This window comes from Desmodus rotundus, chromosome 7, assembly GCF_022682495.2.
Source record: "Desmodus rotundus isolate HL8 chromosome 7, HLdesRot8A.1, whole genome shotgun sequence".
NCBI classification, from domain to species: Eukaryota; Metazoa; Chordata; class Mammalia; order Chiroptera; family Phyllostomidae; genus Desmodus; species Desmodus rotundus.
Window position 1 is genome coordinate 90385632 of NC_071393.1, and position 21727 is coordinate 90407358.

A 21727-nucleotide genomic window follows, 5' to 3' on the forward strand; every position below is an offset into this window, starting at 1 on the left:
AGCCAGACGTCCAGGTGGGCGACAGATGCAAAAGGGAGGCGTCTGGCTACGTGGCAGCAACAGATGTAGTGCTCTGGGAGGACGTGGGACAAGAACTTACGATCTGGGGCATGTTAGTGACCCCCCCGTGCCTCAGTTTCCCATCCTGTAACACAGAGACCATGAGAACACAATTTACGGAGATGCAACAAAGACTGGCTGGGCTAGTGACCTGGAACGCGTCTACTGCCTTCTCCACTCGGCTTCTCTCTGGCAGGCCTGACTCCTGACTGTGTTCAGTGTTTGGTCTGTGAAAACACAGGGCATAGAGAACATGGGGCCACCAGCACGCACTAGATTCGAATCCAGCTTCAGGATAAACTCTGGCAGCTGCCTGAGACATGGGACAGAAACAAGCACTGCACAGGGTGGGAGGAGACTGGGAAGCTCGGCCGCTCTCCCAAGTCTGGCATAGCTGGGGAACATGGTCCCCACTCAGGAAAAGGGTCATTTTAGCTAAGTACCTAAGGAGAAGGCTTGGTCCAAGAATCAAATTTCTGTCCCCATTCCACTCTGGTCTCTCCTCAGCTGAGACCCTTAGAAAGGATTTAAGTACCATCTATTTGGTAATCCCACTGGGTACTTTCATAATCTAGACCCCTGTCTGCTCTCCATACACAATTACATTTCTGCAAGACTCGACAGGACCAGCAGAAAAACAACGCAGGCCACCACCCAAGATTCAAATCAAACCAAATCGCAAATGAAGGACGATGCGTAACATGCAAGCTCGTTTCACGTACTGCTGCTCTATCAGCCTCTTGAGACTGAAAATTAAAAATCTGGACAGAGGCAAGAGGGCCTAACATACCTACCCTGAACTCAACTGGCAGTGAATTTATTATTTATTGACTTAGCATTGACACCAGGTGGGAATCTGGATCCTTCCCTTGTCCCTGGGTGGCACTGATACTAGGATTTCTCGGGGAAAAGGGGGGACAGTTTTTACAAAAAAAGGAAGAGCTGAGAGGTAGGCAGCAGAAGTTGAGGCCTACAGTTTAGAAAGGGAGCAAAGAATCCTTCACCCACGTTTTACAGGTGTCTTCACTGGGGTTGGGCATCTATACCCCACCACCACCAGGGAGACAAAAGGCATTTTGAAGGAAATCATTAAATCTGCCCTGAGCAAAGGTGGCTGTGACTCAGCACTGGCCCCTCTTTGTCCCCAACAGTGGTGGAAGATGAGAACGCAGACAAAAGTCAGCCTGCACAAGGGAGCGGCCTCAGCAACGGGAACACTCCCTCCTGCTCCTTTCCAGCAGGGTGAGACACTCAGGGCGACCGGAGTCCCCAAAGCCTTCCTCACAAGCACACCCTCACTCAGACTCAGGGCTTCTCGCTGCTTTGGGCCCTTACCTCCCACCCCCTCTAGTAGGAGAGAAGCTGCTTTTCAGAGCCAATCTGCCTCCTGGCATCTTCTAAACCACATATTCCTAATCGCTCCCTCAACTGAATGGATACACCTCCAGGGGTGCAGGTGTGACCGTGAGACCGAAAACACGGGCCCTGGCTTGCTCACCATTGTCAGAGGGATGTTAGACTTTTGGCCAAGCGGAAATAAACCCTAAGTGGTTCCATTTTAAAAGCATAAGAAAAAAGTAAGTGCAGAAACTTGCTGCGGTGATGCTTCTATACTTATGCTTATGAGAAGGGGGGAAAGCATTCCCCGCTTTTGCATCCCTTCCGGAGAACACAAATACTGCTAAAATCAAAACTGGCAATAATAATAGGGCAACTCATTACCCTCCCCTTCCAGAGAGAGAGAGACCCAAGCTGTACCAGTTTATTGGCACTTACACTAACTCCGGGGTTGTGCTGCCTCTAATTACAATCTATTTTATGTAGTCTAGATTCATCCTTTTCTAATTTAGCTGACTTTCCTTTCTAGTTATTTGGACCCATATGGTAAACCATTCACAGCTGTGTTGTACACTCCATAGTATATATTTAACCCAAGGCCAATCTAGACCAAGAGACTCCTACAGATTTAAGTCTCCAAAACCTCTTGTTAATTAAGCAGTATTACTACTTTTGCATAGCTCTATCCAGCTTCTAACCAGACATAAATTAAGGTAAGTAATTGCACAGTCTACCTCAAGCCAGAGCAGAACACGTAACAATCACCCACTGGGTGTAGGTAACACACCCAAGAAATACTGAGATCCCTTCAAACTAAAAACAAAGCAGGCTTAGGAGAATGAGCTAAATTCATTTTGTAAAAACAGATCAAAGCTCACCCGGGGGCTCTTACCCTTTCCGGACACTGTCCAGATTCTGGAACTGCCCTTTGCTACCTCATCTGCCAGCTATGGGTCCCTACTCCCTGCACACACCGTGTGCTCTGGGGTCTGCGTACACTGGACTATTGGGTTAAATGTTTACCTTCCCACGCAGTCCCAAGGGCTGTGTGAATAAGATTAAATCCAGTTAATGAAATAAAATCCTTGCCTTCAAGAAGCTGACATTCTGATGGGAAGTGATCCATACACAAGTGTGAGTGACAAAAGCTATATATAATGAGACGCAGACCAAGAAATAATGGATCCTGTCTCCTTCTCAAAGAAAATTTAAAGAAGAGGCTGTGTATCAGCTTGGGAAGAGAGACGCGAGGGGACTGCCTGGATGTTAGAAATGGGTTAACACCCCCTCTGGAAAGTGGTGGCGCTCTCCTGCCAGAGCGAAGGCTCTGTCTGGAGCATGGAATAGCCTGGAGATGAAGACAGAAAAAGAGCCTGCAATGGAAGAGGCAAGGAGGCCCATTAAAAGGACACACGCCTAGCCATGTAGTTCAGTTGACTGGAGCATTGTCTCGATACGCCAAGGTTGCGGGTTTGAACAGAGCACATACAAGAATCAACCGATGGATTCCTTGGTAAGTGGAACAAGAAATCATTGTTTTTCTCTCTCTCTCCATTGCCCCTCTCTCTCTAATCAATAAATTTAAAAAAATTGTTTTTTAAAAAGGACAGATGTCAGGCCAAGTGAGAGATGCTAAAGGTGAAGGGGAAGGGATGGGTAAGAGCTGCTTTGGGATCTACCTTCTGACCAGTCCAGGGCAGCCTATAGATGTTGCCCAGGTCTGCCGCTCCTGTTAATCCTCCCCGCTCCAGGTCTGCTCCTTTACAGTCCTTGTGATTAACCCGCCACCACAGGTCACTTGCTCCCAGCTCTCGTACTGAGAGACTTACTCGGACAGTAAGGAAGTAGATCTTGCATCAGGTGCAGCAGGCACTACCCAGCATGCTCTGCACTTGCACACCCCCCCCACACACAGGTGTGTGCACACACACTTAGGTTACCCTTTCTAGGAGAGAAGACTAGATAGTCATCTTTACTTTTCCTGGTCTTCTGGCTTTTGTTTGTATCAGCATTTAAGGTTTACGCTTCGTTTCCTTTCATGTCCAGAAGTACCAATTACTCAGCATTGTGTTCTCCCCATAAAGCCTTGGAGGTGGGAGTGGGGTGTGGCAGAGCTTCTTAATTACACTGAAGGTAGAAGGCATTCTAAAAGGGAGGGCTAAGATCTTAATTAGCTCATTGTTAAGTGGTGTTAGTTATCTAAAAATATCAAGGGGAAGGAAAAGGAACAAAAGGGATTTTAGCCTCCCAACAAATGACTTCATTTTTGTTTGTAATTAAATTTACTGCCTTTCATTATGAAGTTAATATGTCATCATAATTGAAAACTTAGAGAATATATTGAAAGCAAAAGAAAGGAAAAGAATCAATTACCCATAATTCTGTGTATCAGTTAACACCCTTTTTCCTTTTTGACATACGGAAGCTGTGGTATAATCATACTGTATATGCTCTTTTATGTCCATTTCTTGATGTAAATGTCGCAGTGAGGGTAAATGTTAAAACAGTGCTCTGGAATTGTGGTGATGGTTGCACAACTCTGTGAATACACTAAAAAACAGTGAATTCTACCTTTTATATAGCGAATTGTATGTTATGTGAATTGTATCAAATAAAAATGTTAAAAAGTGTTCAGAAACTTTGTTTTCACGTCTCTGTGGCAGCCTACAGACATCCTATGTGCTACAGAGTGAGCTTCCACCACTTCCGGAGTCACTCCCCAACTAGAAGGTACCCAGCATTTACACGCCTGGTACACTGAGCTCTGCGTGGATACCGTATTCTTTGTTCTCAACAGTTTCCTAGAGGATGTTAAGGTTTTAAACATACTGACAATCTAGAAATTATTTTAAAGGACTGAGAGACAACACAAGAAAATTTAATTACTCTCTAAAATCATTAGGCACCAAAAAAAAAAAAAAAGTAAATAAAAATGGGTTCCTCAGTGGAACTCACTGGGCTTTAAGTCTGAAAGAGGACAGGTCCCTAAAGTGAGACCACAGATATGACGAGTCTGATAACAGTAGAATCGCATTTCTCACATCTGACACTCATTTAGCAAAGAGAAAAAGTGCGATCCTGGAAGGTTGGCATCAAGATATTGGGGTGCTGAAGCCTACAGCCTGGGGCTGCTCAGAACTGGTTCAAACTCCAGTCTGAAATAAGACCAAGAGACCTAGAGCATGCTAAACCCTCAACTGTGTCACCCATAAACTGGCCTCCTACACCACAGGGTGAATCTGAAGTTCTTCTAAGACGAAATGTTCCAAAAGTGCTTGGTTGCAATACCTGCCCATAATGAGCACTTAATAAATTCAATAAATAGTTTTCACTGGGATCACGGTGATGTCAGCTGCTTTGGACCAAACTAGAAAGCAGGAATCCAAGTCTCAGCTGTGCAGACATTTCTGCTTAGAAACTACAGTATTTTCCTGCTAACTTAGAAAGCGCCTGAAGGTATTTTTATTGCCATGGGAGTTTCAGCGGTTCCCAGAGTTCATTTGCGCAATCTTTACATTCCAGTGTGCTAAAAGCTTTCTCATGCAGGGATGAAAGCAGTCTTTGTCTCAAGCTGGGGAAAGGCACCGTCTTTGTCAGATGAGTTAACTGTTAGCCTTCCAGTGTGTTTCTCCGATGGCACAGTGGGAAGCCCCAGGAATACAGACACACCCAGATAATGAGACAGGGTGAGTTTTAGGAAAGTGGATTGTGAGTGTGTGTTTTCAGGTAAACTATTTTGGGCAATGTCAAAATGCCGAGCTCTGTGCTAAGGTGTTAAGAGTTACTTCACAATAACCCTGGGAGGTGGGAACTTTGATCAGTCCTACTTACTACTAAAAAAACGGAGGCTTAAGGAAGTTAAGTATTTTTCCAGACTCAGATAGCTAGTAAATTAGTGGCAGAGCCAAGATTTACAATGATGATCACACATGTTCTCATCTACTGCGCTTCACTGAGTAGAACTGACTGTAATGAGATAAGCCTTACAGACTTTAGTTTTACATTCTGATTAGTGACTTCCTGACTTCCCAACCTGATCTTTGACAAGCATGTTTAAGAGCACCAGAAAAGAAGACTTTTTAAAGGTCAAATTTAGACACTTCATTATTCTCCCTTCAGATGTCCCCTTGGAACTTAAGGCTGCTCAGAGACAGGTGATGCAAACCTCCATGTCCTGGTAGAACCACAGGACGTAAAGGATCTTTCTCCTTTTCTTTTTTTTAAAGATTTTATTTATTTATCTTTAGAGGGGAAGGGAAAGAGAAAAAGAGAGGGAGAGAAACATCAATATGTGGTTGCCTCTCACACAACCCCTACTGGGGATTTGGCCTGCAACCCAGGCATGTGCCCTGACTGGGAATCAAACCAGCGACCCCTTGCTTTGCAGGCTGGTGCTCAATCCACTGAGCCACACCAGCCAGGGCATCTCTCTCCTTTTCTTCCCACCTCTGGAAAAGTCACCAGTTTTTCCAAGGGTTTTAGGAAAGATGACCGTAAAACTTTATTCTCCAAAATAAAACAATTTTGAGAATGAAAAGGGGCACAATCAGTAAACGTGCGGGCATAACCCAGGACATATGGTCGTTCGGTAGGTTCCTAGGTCATCTGGGCTGAGGTTCCCTGTCCGTCAGAGACCTGGGTATGAGCATGTCAATAAGGTCACTCTGCTAGAAGAGAAAAATGTCTCCTAGCTTTTCAGAAAGAGTAAGATCCAGCAGCTCTGATTGCTGGGTCTTGTCTGCATCCAACATCACAGTGGAAAGGAAGTCCAGAAGGGAAAACAAGTGTGGGGGAATCATAGCATCCCAATAATCGCCATGTTTCCAGGGAGTCAGGGGGTGGGGCAACCCCAAAGACACATGCTTCGTTAACACATGAACCCAGAAAGTCAGAACATTTACTTCTGTAGACACAGAAAACAGTGTGATGACTTGAACAAGCTCTCGCTCAACTCTACACAATTAAATACTTTATTTGGTGGATTTAGATAAGGAGACTTTGTGCCTGCTGGTCCTCTCTTACTCATCCTGGAACTCAAGGAAACATACTCATTCCAACAGCTCTTTTATGTCCAGGCCTTAGGGGTGGTGTTAACTAGTAGGATAAAAAAAAAAAAAAGAGTCTGAATTTTTCTCTCATTAGATCAACCTGAAGAACAAAGCAGTAAAATTTCCCCAGCATTTTTCCAACAAAAGTAATGAAATTCAAGGGGAACCAGGACCAAAAAAATGCCCTTAGGGATTCCAGTGACCAATTTCTACCTTCACAGAAGAGGCACTGAGGCCTCAGAGGGTGCAGCTGGGCCCAGAGCGCATACCCAGCAGGGGGCCAGGCCTCCTGGCTCTCAGCTGAGGCCTATTTCCAGGTTAAGTGCTTTTCGGTTAAAACGCTATCTTGTTTTACATCTACTGCTCTCCAAAGAGAGGAGGGAGGGAGCGGGAGAAGAAGGGAAGGAGGAAAGCAAAAGGTGTGATGTAAGGTAGGGTTGAATCCACTCCATTAAAACAATTGCAGATGACCAAAGTATGGAGATTCAAGGGACAACTGCAAATACCCTAGTCAGAGCCCGAGGAGAGGAAAAGTGTATCACCTACCTTTGGTCTTGATGGCCGTTTCAATGTTCAGAGCGTCCCGGTCGGCATCAAAGTTGGTGTAGGCTTTGACCGACCCGTACGCATTTGTGGGTGTGGAGTGCTGAGGTTGAAAAAGAAACATACCCAAATCATACACATTTAAGACCCTCTTGTTGAAATATCGATTTCTAAAATAGATTTTTTTTCCTATTGTTTCTTTTAACAATTCAAACCCTTCTTAGACTCAGTGGCTATAAGGAGCTTGATTCTTTCTAATGAGAATTCTTCCAAGGCTCAGCGAGTTTGTAATATGCTGTCTCTATTTCCACTTATCTTACTTGAGTGTAAGCTCACAAGCAGACAACACAAAGCCAAGCATTTGAAAGCACCTGTTTATTTGGGAAGGTTTTGAAGAGCATTAAAACTGGGCTGGCAACAGTTCAAAACAAATTGAAAATGTGGGGATGCCTGAATAACAAGTGTGTTTAGCCAAGCTTTTGCAACGGGCACATGAATTTCCTCTTGGGCCTGTTGGCTGAGCTTACCATTCTTTTCAAAGCAAATGTAAACCGCCTGCCTGCTTGTCTCTATCAAGTAAGTGAGGAACCCCCTCCGCTGTGGCCTCTCCTGTGGCACCCAGGTGGTCAGGCCACATGGCCCACATCCTCCTTCGTGTCAGCCAAGTTCCTACTGCTCTCCTCTCTCTTCTGTCCCCTCCCCTTTGCTGCCTTTAACACTGTCCCCTCTGCCTACCACTCTTCCTAGTGTTTTATTATTGCCTTGTAAACCATACCCTCCTCCTTTCCAATGGTTTATAATATTCCCCCTCCTGGTCGGAAGGACCCACCCTCACCCCACCCCAGAATGAGGTGAGGGCAATAGCCTGCTTCTACAATGGTTTTCTCTTCCAAAGTGTCAGCTTGCCTACTTCCTGGAAATGCTCTTGCAGCTTTCCCCACCCCTGCTACCTAGCCCCAAAGCGAAGGCCAGACTAAAAGAGGATGGGCAATGTGGTTTTGGTTAGCTGAAGGCTGGTGGCACCACCTACCACACCCCACCTTCAGTGTCAGTGTTCCCCATCCTGAAATCCTCCCACTGCCTCCCTCGTACATAATACCCATCGTAATGTGATGAGTGCCGTCAGCTCAGTTTCTGGGAAAAGTCAGAGACTAAGGTGCCCTGACCCACAGGCATTACATTACAGGCACCCAGCTCCCGCACCAGTTGCTTTTACTAGCAGGGAGGTTGTACAGATCAGCTACTAAGAGGCCGTCCTCTTCAACATCTCCGAGGACAAGCTAGAACTCTAAGTTCAGAACGGGACAAAACATCTCAAAATGTACTTGTCACCATCTTGGCCAAGCAGTAAATCCAGTTCCTATTTATAACTCTGAAACACAATAAAATACCAAGGTGTTTGCCATCTAACTTCACTTCTTAAACTTTCCAGTAAGATTAACTCAGTGGACATGGAGGACGTGTGCAGGAAAAGGTAAAAACAAAGAGCTATTGTGAAATGGTCTGTGTGGTGGCTACAGACTGTGGATGGAACTCGAAGGGAAAACGTCTTCCTATTTATTAGCAATGCCATCAATGACTTACAAAGGCAGACAGTCTGGTCATTGAGCCATATCAAACATGGCTTCATTCACCAGGTGCTATGTCATCCTATTCCAAAAGAGTGAGTAGGGGAATATTTTGCATAATTTTTTAGCATCTATGGAGACAAAATGAAATGGATAACTGAACCTATTCTCTGTAAAATCCACTCATCTGAAATCAAATTATCGAGGCAAAAGTGATCTTTCAAAATACTGGGTAAAACATGCCATTTTCTACTGCAGGCCCATCTCCCTGGACAGGGAAACGCATCACACAGGAGCAGAGCAGCTTCAGAGCCCTCTCAGGAAGCCTGGTACTAAAACAATCTAATGATCAGATCCATTAAAGAAAGAAAACACTAGCTCCTGGACTTGTCTGGACCCAACGGCAGCTTGTACTGTTGCCCACAACCTTGGGCACAAGTTCCAAAAGGAAAGGTCAGGCTTTCTGCACCACACACGGTGCTCACGTGGACGCCATCCTTCTGAGCGCTTAGAGGCAAGCACCCTCGGCAACAGAGGGGTCCACGTGCACACGGTCCAAGCTGCTGTCAGCCCACCACGAGTTCCTTTGTATTTTAATTTAATTGAGAAATTATTTTAAAATATCTCCAAGATCTGCCTACAAACCAGTACCGGGATTTTGTAAAAGCCATTTCCCCAAGATGACCTAAAAAACGTATGATGTGATTAGATAGCTTAGATATTCATAATTTATATTCTCCTTGATTCTCAAAGTATTTGCAATGACATAATCTCGTATACAGTTTCAAATTTTTAAACTGTAAGACAAAGAAGCAAATGCATCAGAATGTCCATGTTCACGTATTTCCTGGGAAAGACAATTAAAAAGAATTCCAAGCTCCAACAGCCAAAGCAAAAAAGGAAATAATGAATTACAGTACTTCTGTTATTTAAACAAGAAGAACAACAAAAAACATCCCAATTCTTTGGGAGAAAAGCTTTCCCAGGTGCTTAAAAAAAAAAAAAAAAAAAAAAAAAAAAAAAAAAAAAAGGTATACATTCTTGTCTGAAATAACTTCTGGGACACTAAGAAGTCCCAAACGCTCAGGATCATTTTTGAGATGGCCAGCCATTAATAAAATCCCAGGGCATGACATGAGAAGCCATACATCATCATAACAATTACTACCACTGACATGATAAATACATAGCCAAACAAAATTCTAGCCACCTCAGTGTCACTAGTGTCTGTCCTATTTTAATGTGATGCCAAAAAAGTTTCTAGAGCCAAAATATTTCTTTCAAATCGAAGTCCTAAGAACAGCTAAAGTAACGGGGGAAAAGGAGAACCAAGAGGGGAATGACTGCCTGAGTTCTGCCCCATTTTCTTAGATGCCCAAGGAAAGGTAGTAGGAGTAGTATCCAGAGATGTCCAATTTGCAAAAATGACACAAAATGAAAATGATATACTTACATCACCCTCCAAGCTGAGCTTGCACAGAATTTCGTGAACAGTAGACATTTTGAAAGCAGCTGGAAAAAAATTAAGCAAAACATTTTTAGGAAGAGGCTTTCCTTTCCCCGGACGCACAGTGATTCATTACACTAATCTCTACTTCTTGGACCATTTCATCTGACAATATTAAAGTAATTTTTACAAATACATGCAATCCCCGTCTCATGATTGGGAAAATTAAAGTTTGGTGATAGCTTGCCTTAGGTCTGGGATGGGCTGCTGAACAAGCCAGTCTTTCTCCTGCTTTGTTTGAACAGGAGCTGGGCTGGGATGACGGATTTGTGATACAAAAACAAAATGCTCTCCAAGGCTAAAGCAACTTGTTGTTCCAACAGGACAGAACTGAGCCTTCCACTTCTCGTACAAAGTGATAGGCTTGCCAAACCTGTCACAACTTCTGTTATTTCTTACCAGTAATCTGACATATTGAAAGGGGCCTGAAACTATGAGTATGAACCGAAATCAGTATCATTCTCATACTGGCCCATTCCTAAACGGAACCTTTAATTACTATCCGTAATTATTTTCTTAACTCACAGATGCTTAGAAGATATTAAGCTGTTAATGAGAGACAGGGGATAGATTTTCTGACATTAACTCATTCCATTAAAGACTGATCCTTGCATTTAAGATTCAAAATGGCTGAAATGAAGTCATCTTCTGGCTAATACACTTCATCGGGCCGTGGCACTGCGGCTTGATGAACTGGCTTCCCAGCTTTGCCATCACACAATTCTCGGAATCGATACACCAGGCCCTGCCGATGAAAAGTGCTCAACTGGCATTAGATTTGTCTCACCGGAGCCAAGGCAGGTTATTCAGCAGCAGCATCCCCCAAATAAACAAAACAGCAGAGCTGCATCCTGAACAGTGGGAATAACACCTGAATTGTAGCATCCCCTCCTTTGGTACTTTTGTGCTTAATATTCTTTGATCAAGGAAATTGCATGCATGCAAATTCAGCTTTCTGTTCTCTTCCAACTATTTGCTTAGTCTAAATATTTTCATAAAACTGGCTTGGAGGGAGAATTGACACAGACACTTACTGTTGTCAGAAGGCTTTAAACTAACTCAGGTGGGGATTCCAGGCTCAGTGTGGGGTGGAGGCGGGGAATGTAAGGGAAGAGGATTCTCCTTCGTTTTGGTTATATCTGTATTTCTGCAAGATTGCCATCCCCATCTCTCACCTAGACCCCTTCTCTCTTCTGAATGCTCACAGATGCTTAAGCACAGCAAAAAGAAAACCACAGCTATTCTAATTCCCCCCACTCTCACAACTCTGACACCCACCCCCAAATATCCTAGTACTGGAATATAATCCTAATTTGCAAAGTCTTCCTCTATAAATAAACTGTGGTACATCCAGACAATGGAGTGATATTCAGGGCTAAAAAGAAAGAAGCTATCAAGCTATGAAGGAAACTTAAATGCACATTACTAAGCAAAAGAAGTCTGTCTGAAAAGGCTACATACTGGATGACCCCACCTACATGACATTCTGGAAAAGGTAACACCAAGGAGACAGGAAATGGATCAGTGGTTGTCAGGGATTGGAGCGGAAGGATGGAGAGATAAACAGGTGGAGCAGAGAGGATTTGGGGGCCATAAAACTATTGTGTATGATGCTCTAATGGCAGATACACATCATTATACCTCTGTCAAAACCCACAGGACGTGTAACACCAGAATGAACCCTAATACAAACTGTGGACTTTGACTGGTAGTGATGGGTGAATGTGGGTCATCAGGTGTGACAAAGGTGCCACACTCAAGTGGGGCTGTTGTGAATGTGTGGGGCCGGGAATACATGGGAACTCTGACTCGCCACTCAGCTTTTGCGGGAACCTAACAATGCCCTAAAAAAGAGAGTCTGTTTTTTCCTCTCTCAAAAAGGCTAGCTCTGGAGGTGGGCCCTCCAACAGAGCAGCCACCAGCCGCACGCGGCTGTCAAGCATCTGAGAAGTGTCCCGTCCAAATGGAGATAGACGTGCTTTAAGTGTAAGTACACGCTAGATTTGGAAGACTTAGTATGAGAAAAAATGTAAAAATCTCTCAATAATTTCTATATTGATTATATATTATATTTATGATGTGTTAGGTGTAATGGGTTAAATAAAAAACTATTTAAATTCAATTTTACCTATTTCTTTTACTTTAAAATAATTTTTTTAAATCTTCGCCCAAGGATATATTTATTGCTTTTAGAGAGAGAAGAAGAGAAAGACAGAGAGAGAAACAGGCCTGGCTGCCTCCTGAATGTGCACCAACCAAGGATCAAACCCACACCCTGGGTATGTGCCCTGACCTAGAATTGAACCCACAACCTTTCGGTGCATGGGACGACACTCCAACCGACTGAGCCACCGGGCCGGGGCTTTTTTTCTTTTTTTTTAATGTGGCTACTAGAAAGTTTACAATTGCACATACGCAGTTCACATTCTGTTTCTACTGGACAGCACTGGTCTGGAGGTCCAGTCCTGGTCCCCAGCCTTTGAAGTGGCTAGTTCAGTTAAAGACCAAGTTTGAGATTCTTTGTAAGACAAACAAGTTTGAGTCTGCTCAAGAAATCCCCAATTTCACCTTGGGCCAACAAACATTCCAAACGGTCTCATCAGTATCGTCAGCCTGAGAATCACCAAAGCAGAGATAAAATGCCTCAGCTTTGGACATTGGAGCCACTCAAGCCCAGGCCTTGACTATTTACTGCCCCTGGGGCTGGGTGAAAAGTAGACCGACAAGTTCTGCACTGAAGGGTCAGCTGTTGTCACCTGCCTTGCAGAATTCTAGTCCGCACTGTGCACCCCTAAGAAATAAAAACGCCAAAACACACAGCGGACTGGTAAGTCAGTTGCAAACAGAGTTGTTCCTCTGCTCAAGGAAGTGTGGATGAAATTCCATTTATTTATTAACTCGAGGACCTCACATTGGTTCTGATGTCTAAGAAATCTCAACCACAGAGGCACAGTATGTTTTCACTGTGCAGTTCTCTCAAGCTGCCTTTCCAGCTCTGAGCGCTGGCTTTGCAGACAGCTGCCCACCATAACCGTGAGCCACATGCCACCCTCAGTAGGCACCAACCAAAGTCTGACATACACTCTCCACTCATGGTCATTCTTCTCCCATAGCCACCATGTACTGAGGGGAGACAGAAAACAGGGGTGTTTAAAAACCCCACAAATCTTCCTTTGCATGTTATTGTCTACAAGTTGTGCTGCTTTCATCACATCAGTCCACTGATCGGTGCCACTATCAGTTAAATTCCCCCAGCGGGTCTTGTTCAATGTCCATTCTTGGAACGCAGCTATGCTCACGACTATACCACCAACGCCAACTCAATGTCCATTCTTAAGTGGCGGTCTCCAAGAGTGGCACGTGAACCCAGCCTTAGTGCCCTGCACGTGGGAACCCGGCCTCAGAGCCCTTCACGTGGGAACCCAGCCTCCACATGGGAACCCAGCCTCCACATGGGAACCCAGCCTCGGTGCAGGAATCCAGCCTCAGTGCCCTCTATCCACTCCCCAGCAAGAGTGGACTTAGGCCAAATTGTTACTTGCTTCTCACCAAACACACCTTACTCCTTTAATCCACAGAGCCCTGATTGGTCCTTCCTCCCCCATCTCCTTACCCTCCATTGTTCCTCTCCTTATAGACCCTGCCCATCCCTCGAGTCACCACCAGTATTGCATCTGCACTAGTGGGGCAGCTACAGCCCCCGTTCCACAGAGCTCTCTCCCTCCTTTCAATGCTGGACGCACTTACTGATGCTACTAGATTTATCCACTGCGTTCCTGCCATGTACCAAAGATTCAGACAGCAAAGGCTTCAGTTCAATTCAGTGCACCAGGCAGTCTGTCTTACCTCATCTCCCTGAGTCTGTTCACCCACAGATTTAAGAGTATCTTCGCATAGTCTAGGCACTAAATGAACACTGAGAAACAATGAGCTGATATTTTACATAGTTAACATTTAATACATGTTTTATTTATACATGTTTTATTTACATGTGTTGCCAAAAAAGCAAAAATGCCAATAACTACAAAGTAATATCCATGAAACTTGCTATGACTCCACACATGTCTTTTGAATCCATATAAGTATTTCCTATTTCATGCAAGCTTAATGGCAAACTTAATTTCACCTTAGAAATAAACTATGGCCCCTGTTTCTTTACTGAATCTAATCCCCCTGGCAAAGCAAAGTCATTATGTGAATGATTGATTAGTCTCTAGAAGAAATAGTTGGCTTTCCCACTCTTGTTTGTTAAAACATTAGCTTAATATTGTATATTTGATTAATGAGATCGTGTCAGGGTGCTACTGCCCTTGAAAGTGAAAAGGAAAGTCTTGGCAGAGCTGTGCTTGGTTACACACCCTGGGAACACTGCAGTAATCTATCAACCCCCCCGCAAGCACGCACTGGCCTGCACCCCAGCAACGGCGGTGACAGGCCCGCACACAACTGTGAAACGCAGGCCCCACGCTGCAGGACCTTCAGCTCTCTTCCCTCCATGCCCCAGTGACACACCTAAGAGATTAGCCCAGGGCGCTCCGCCAATGAGCAGGAAGAGACGGGGATTGGTCAGAATCCGGGCCCTCCGACTCTGGGGTCTTTGCCCCTTCGCCTTCCCCACAACGGTTCTCCATTCTAAAGATGAAAGATGAAGACATCGGGAGAAAGAAAAACAATAGAAGTGAGGTCAGCTAAGGGCTGAAAGGGTGAAGTGCTGACTAGTTGGAGAAGGGCAATGATTCTGGAAGATTCCAGCCAGAGAAACTTGGGGAAAGCCTGGGGAGGTGGAATGGAGGCTGTCCCTGGGTGTCAGCAGAACCAGAGACCAGGCTTAAAACAAGCCTTGTGGGGGGCCTAAAATGAAAATTTCTGAATGGTGCAAATTTAAGCTTGGAAATACTGGAGGGCCAGAAAGCTAACGTGATTTGTTCCCGATACTCATAGTATCTGTTCACAACATTTGCTCTGGAGGCTGAATTTTCTTACTGACAATAAGAGCTCTGCCTTAATGTACCTATTGTTTTAAATGAAAATAAGGTCTACGTGCCTCCGTGAGGCGATTCCATTCCCACTGACTGCTCACCGCAGTGTAAAATTCCTAAGAGCATTTAAAGCAGGACAAGCGCCCTGTCTCTGGCAGGCTGCTCTACAGACAGAACATGGACGTGGCAGCCAGCGTCACTCCTGCCAGCACTTCAGCCTCACCCAGATCTCCAACTGGTTTCGACATGCAAAAAAAATCAGCAAGTTCTATCTGTTGACGAGTACCTCTGCATACCAGTACTTTCCATTCCCAGAGAAGGGCTGGGTTACCAGACAAGATCATTAAAATGGTCCCTTATCAGGGAAAGTTTTTCCTTTAAGAAAACAGAGAGACTTACTGAAAGAGGCACACCTACTCAGGCTGGTTTGAAATAATTCGCCACTAGAGTAAGAACAGACTCACTCAGCTCTACCCCACCAAGGAAACAGAACAGTTTCCTCTGGTCTTGAAAATATTCATAAATGAGACTTAATTGTCTGACTGAAAAAGCTCTTGAGTAAAAAGCTTAACATTAATGAAAAACTGTTGAAAAACAAGTAATTTACAGTTAGCATCAGGACTAGCTTAAATTTAAGGGTTTGTCCTTTTTTTAAAAGCCCTATAGATTGGTTTGTATATTATCGTTTCACTTCAAATACATAGAACAAAAACAGAACAAGTGAAACAGCTTTAACTTCTGCCCACAAAAGAAAGGTCAAGTTTGCAAACAGGTTGAAACAAACAAAAAAGTAAAACCTAAAAGTCAGCACTTGAAATAGTAAAAATAAGCTCTACTGAAATGAATTAAGAATCAGCTCCAGGAAGACCACGTATTCATTCGCACGAACAAAAGCGTGTTGCAACATGGCCGGTCTGCAGAGCAGAATCTGACTCCAGCCCAACAGTTTCGCCGACACGCCCACTTTATAGTTTCATTGTAGTGTTGACGCATCTCCACAAAACACAGCCCTAGCAACCATGCTGAATCAATCAGGGACTCGATGACACAAAAGAGGATTTTTAAAACCAAAAAAAGGAGGGGGTGGAGGGAGGTGGAGGGTTGGGCTTCCCCATCAAAAACCTTACTGTGCAAAATGCTGGGTCTAAGGGACCAGACAGCAATTTTAAACCAAAAGGGGAGAAAAAGAAACACAGGAGTCGGGGTGTGCAGGGAATTTCCCCTGTACTCCACTCTCCAACCTCCAAAACATTTTTATTTAACAGAACCTTCCGGAAAGCACATACTTTCTCCTTGGTTTTATGGTCTTAATTAATGCCTGAGTCACAGGGCCAAGTCATCTCCACAAATCCTGGAATTCTGCCCAGTGGCCGGGATCATAATGAGCAGGACGGACACACAGAACTTGCTCTGGCTTGTCCCTTTTGTTGCCTGATCTCAATCGATTTTTGTTTGCTACCTACAGACAGGTTGCAGCCTTCTGTTCTCAGAGCCTCTCCACACACGGTCTCCTGATCGGGGATGGAGTGGGCGGAGAGAGACCAGCAGGAAGAATGACCTCAGTTGGCAGGAAGCACTTTCAGAGTTGAGAAATCAAGGCCTTCACATGGTCAACTCAATTTCAGCGTTTTATGGCCTGCAAATTGTGTGTCCAACGGGACCCTGCTGCCAACAGAAAAAAGGTCTAAATTCACATTCTGGACTTTACCTACTGATTCATAAATGTCTCTTACACGCCGCAAGCACACCAGCCCCACAATCAGACTGGACTTGTAATTGTTCTCCAAACCCTCAGCACTGTCCTGCCACCTCCAGGCCGGGGTTCTCCAAGTTCCCTCCACTAGGAACTCTCAGTCACCACCAGCTAACATCCCCCTGAGGCCTCTGGCCACAAACACTGCTACCTTTTCCCCTGCTCTGCGCTCCTGTGGCTGTTGTGTGGCTGACATTTCAGAGCCGAGTGTACCTAGGCGGTCCTCCATTCTACCTGCCCGTGGGGTTTCCGTGTTACTCATCCCGGTGTCCTAGTGGGTCTGACCGAGCACAGCGCTCAGCACACACCAAGCGATCGGTCACATGTTGGGAGGGCTTACACACACCAGGTCTTTCCACATTCTGTCTTTTCCCCCTTCTCTTCCAGTGCACTCCCCTGCCTCAGCTTCCTTTGTCTCCCTCAGACTGAGCGTTTCCAGGGAAATTCCAGGGCCACACGTTCAGAGCTGGGGCCTTCGGTGCCCAGCTGCTGCGGAAGTCTGTGCGAAGCCTGGCCAGTCACTGGAGGGCGCATTCTCTCTCATGACGTGCAGCCCATTCCCACCCTGGCTCGGCACCCCACCTCCGTCCCGTCAAGGCCCTGGGGGCCTAGCTCTGTCCACTGGGCAAGGTTGAAGTGTAGCCTGTATTTCCTGTGGAAGGAGGTGGGGAGGAAGGATTTGAAGAGTGGCCTTGGGACTCTGACTTCCTGTGAGCTCTGCGCAGCAGACTGGGAGTGGTAGGGAGACAAAGGGCAGGATTCCAGTCACAGCCACTCCTGTGGGTCAGACCTTCCCACACCACGCCCAGGATTAGACTACTTGGGTACTACTGACTTCTCTCTGACAAGATTGAGCTCAGACGGCTTAACGACTTCCAGGTGTACCCTGAAAAGGCGATTTGGAGGTAATCTCCTGAGAACCACCCAGACCAAGCCTGGGTATCCCTGACCCCTCCTGCTGACCTGGCCTGCAACAAAGTAGATGGGGACTGCCTCTGCCCATAGGAGAAGGAAAAATACACCAGAACGTGAAAGGGCGGAAGGACTTTTTTTCAAAGACTGGAATTTCCTCTGAGTTAGCCAAAAACTAGAATAGGGCATGGTACCAGGGAAAATGAGGGGGGTGGATTCTCATGTCAAAAAAAAAAAAAAAAAAAAGGAGCATTGCTTTTCTATCGAATTCTCACAGTCAAATCCACATTACAGGTTAAGTCACACTAACTTTAAGTAACAGTTTCCCTAAGGTTAAATCTGATGCTCAGATGTGAGGGACAACTAGGTTAAAAAGACAAGGAGCCCCAGCCAAGATTGCGAACTAATGTGGATTTGGGTAATTGTAACATTCAAAATCCAGTTACTGCCTACACAATTCACTTACTTTGTCTACTTTCTGTCTCTGGTTCACTGCAGTATCCCCAGTGCCTAGAACTGTGAGTAGAACATAATAGGTGCTTAAGAAATACTGTGGAATGAATTCGTGTTTAAAGCAGCCCAGCGGGACCAGGATTCCTTTGTGACACACCCACCCTCCCTTAACCAAAAAGGGCCAGAGCCCCACCCAGGCAGAACGAGAACAAAGGCTCATGACTGCCTGCTGTGTCTGGACTAGAGTCTAGGCCCCGTAGTGCAGGAAGAGCCTACAGACCTCAAAATCAATAGTGGTTATAGAAAGATATCTACCTTGCCAGAAAAACTATTTAAATCAGACATTAATCAGGAAACTAATGGCCAGGACTGCTGGCCTGACGTCAATCAATACATCATTTCAATAGCTCAGGCCTGACCGGATGGTAAGTACTGAGACGCCGCCAATCCCAGATCAAGCTCCTGAGCGAAGTCAGTGAGTCAGCAATATTCCTCGGGCATGTACCCCAAGCAGGTCATTCGGCACTGCAGGAAATTACAAAATCCAGGGGGTCTCCACATGATAAAGCCCCAACCGAGAAAAAATGCATACTAATGGCCACACTCTTTCACTGCAGATGCGATGGACAGTTTTGGAGAAACTCTTGAAGCTTTTAGAGAACAGGCGGATTTAGGATAAGCGAGGAAAGTGCTAAGTGGGAATATCTTAACACCATTCACCTCTCTAAACGTGGCTCCATCTAAACTCTTCCCTCACTGCCTGAATGTTACATTATGTGTCTCCTTGACTCCATAGCCCTGAACTCTATAAATTACAAATCTGTTCAGGTAACAAGTTTTTCTTGTTTTTTAAATAACTCCTCTAGATTGCTGAAGATTCTAGAACCATCAACCATTCCCAATATTGAATATTAATGCACACAAGTGAATAAATTCAATTTGCTAACTCTAGCTGGGTGTTAAAGACACTGAAGTAGGAAGGAGGAGGGAATGCAGAAGTGGCTAAACTTGGGTGGCTTTTGTAAATTGTCAGGAAAGGTCTCTAAGAAGGCAGGAGAAAGGCAGAGAAAAGTGGAGGAGGGGGCAAAGACATAATCTTCCAATTAAAGTAATTTAATCTGGGTCAACTTTAAAACTAATAAAAGTCCCCCAAAAAATATTTCAATGGTTTATTCTCCCTACCCATATACCCTCCCCCTTACCCTTCCACCTTTCCTCCCCCCATCACCCTACCACCCAAATTAGTCCTTAGAAACCAGTGCATCTTAAGTATGTTTTCTGGGGTAGCCTGGGAACCTAAGCACCTCCTGTAACATTGTTTCAGTGCGAAAGTGCATTGTTTTTCACACCATCAAGTTCCAGAGGGGCATTCAGTTTTGAACAGAATCTGTCTGAACTCAGGGCCCCAGGTTCCTGGACTCCAGAACTTAACAGTTCGTAGAAAAGACCCAACGTGCACCCAGAAGGCCATGCCCTTTACACACAAATTCAGGACACCCATAGCTTTAAAACTGCAAATCTTGACATACAAAGGACACTCTACAACTGCCTGGCACTTAATGTTTTCAGTATGCTTTACATATTTATTTCTGAGTGAACATGTTTTTTGAAATTTTCGGTAATTACCTTATGGGAATGGAGGTTAAAAAAATTGGCATCCTTAAACCACTTTCATAGGTAAGGAAATTGATGCTCACCTCCGACGTTGAGAACAGCCAGCGGAGGGAATCCAGCCCTCCCACACCAGGCGCTGGGACCCACTCCACAGAGCTGCAGGGAGAGGCCCAGGGGCCACACCCTTTTCTCTACCCTCAGTCCCTGACTCACTGTGGCATCATCGACACAACCCTCCCCACAGAACCCCGGGGGGCACTTCCTTCCTGATTCAAAAGGGGTCAACCAAGTGGAAAACTCTCCAGATACAAGGAAATCAGAAGTTGCTCTCTCGCAAGATAACCTAGACAAAGGAGAATGAGCTGAGGGTTTTTTTTTCATTTCGCTTTGGGGACCAGGGTTGCTACTAAAAATTCCCACCCCTCCTCCTCCCCCCGCCGCTGCTCTCCAGCTGGTCGGTTCAAGTTCCACAAACACGCATTTGTTTCAAGTAAAGTAACTTGTAAAAGATGGGGATTACTTTCTAAACTGTCGGAGAGCTTTTGTTAAACGTAGAGGTAAATGCTCAGCGTTACTTCTCCGCTAGGGACCCGCGGCTCCCAGGGCAGCCACGCCCTGCTCCCGCGCCAGTGCGTCTGGAATGCGGGGCCTCCCTCTGCACCCCTCCCCTGTGCGGCCTCTCCGGGCTTCCTGGGAACACTTCGGGGGACTGCACGACCCTGTCTCTCTAACCTGCACCCCAACGTGGGGCAGAACTGGCCACTCTCACTCCAGCTGGGACCATCTTGCCACTGCGCCCCCTCTCCACAGAGCCCTGTGCGGACCACCCCCCAGCCCCTCCGTCAGACGGCCTACAGGGTCCCCGTCGCCCGAGCTTCTCTTCGCAAAGCCGTCTTCTTCCCGGTCTCTCCGCGCCCCGCTAGCACAGCGGCCCCCGGGCCATAGCGGGAGGGAAGGGCGCGTCCCGCTTACCTGGGCCGGGCGCTGAGAGCTGTGAGAGTCCGGAGAAGCAGAGCGCAGCGGGTAGGCCAGGGTGGGGCTTTTATAGCAGCGACATCCCCGCTGTGCAAGCGGGGCCTGCCCCGCCCCGCCCCGCCTCCCGGTTCCCCCGTCCACTCCCGCCCGGAGTCCGGGTGACTCACCCTCCCCGACCCGCCAGCCAGGAGGGCCAGCCCCGCCCTGGAACGTTCCCCCAGCCTCACGGAGCCCGAGCGGCCCGGGCGCCCCCGGCCCTGCCCTCCATGAAGACGCCCCCGAGGCTTTCTCGAGGGCCTTCGGCCTCGTTTCTTCCTCCCTTCCTCATTTTACTACTGGAGCGCCACGTGGCGTGCTCAGCCCCGGCTTAGATTAATAAATTAACAGGACTTTAGTAGATTCTGAGCTTCGTTAAATCACTTTTTTTTCTTTTCTTTCTTTCTTTCTTTTTTTTTTTTTTGCGTCGATGCGATGGTAGGAAAAACTGATCCAAAAAAACCTAAGTCGTGATTCCCCTGAGCTGGGGCCTTTGGCATCCAGCTCCCCATTACCGTCCGCAAACCTGTTAGCTTAATCTCTGGCCAGCAGTTCCCAGGAGGAGCGCGGGGAGGGCGATCCTTCGGCTGTAGCCCCGCCAAGACTCTGAGCCTGCAGGGAGGCTGGAGCCAGGATTGGGGAGGAGGAGCAGAAGCCAGGAGCCAGCCCCCAGCCCCTCGCTGCGCCGGGAGTCGCCCTTTTCCTGGGAGAACTCTGCAGCGCTTCTCTCCGAGCCTCTGGGGCCCGGACTCCGCGCCCCGCGTCGGGCAGCTCCGTGCGTCCTCGTGGCTTGCCTTCCCGGGCTGGGTGGGGCGGGTGGCTTTGAGCCTCCAGTTCCAACAAAGAAGTTTCCTGTCTTCTTTCACAACGGTCGGTTTTTCGCAGCTGCTTAGCCAGTTCCCTCGCTTGGTTTTGCTCAGTTTCCCTCATTTTTCTTCCCT

The 21727-nt window shown here is 46.3% G+C and overlaps 1 protein-coding gene across 5 annotated transcripts in view; it reads right to left on the reverse strand.

The window, feature by feature from the left end:
* ANXA2 (annexin A2) overlaps positions 1 to 21518 on the reverse strand; it is a 42664-nt gene extending 21146 nt beyond the window's left edge. The window contains exons 1-3 of one of the 5 annotated variants that reach the window (XM_045201336.2): positions 21313 to 21518; positions 10011 to 10069; positions 6993 to 7092 (exon numbers count right to left, since the gene is read on the reverse strand). In XM_045201336.2, the coding sequence (XP_045057271.2) occupies positions 6993 to 7092; positions 10011 to 10058 (148 nt within the window). In that variant the 5' untranslated portion in view covers positions 10059 to 10069; positions 21313 to 21518. Of the gene's footprint in view, positions 1 to 6992; positions 7093 to 10010; positions 10070 to 16506; positions 16529 to 18174; positions 18196 to 19858; positions 19881 to 20747; positions 20892 to 21312 lie in introns of those variants that run through there. The other 4 variants (XM_024568515.4, XM_053927895.2, XM_053927897.2 and 1 more) reach the window with 4 other exon arrangements.
* Between the last annotated feature and the right edge of the window lie 209 nt (positions 21519 to 21727).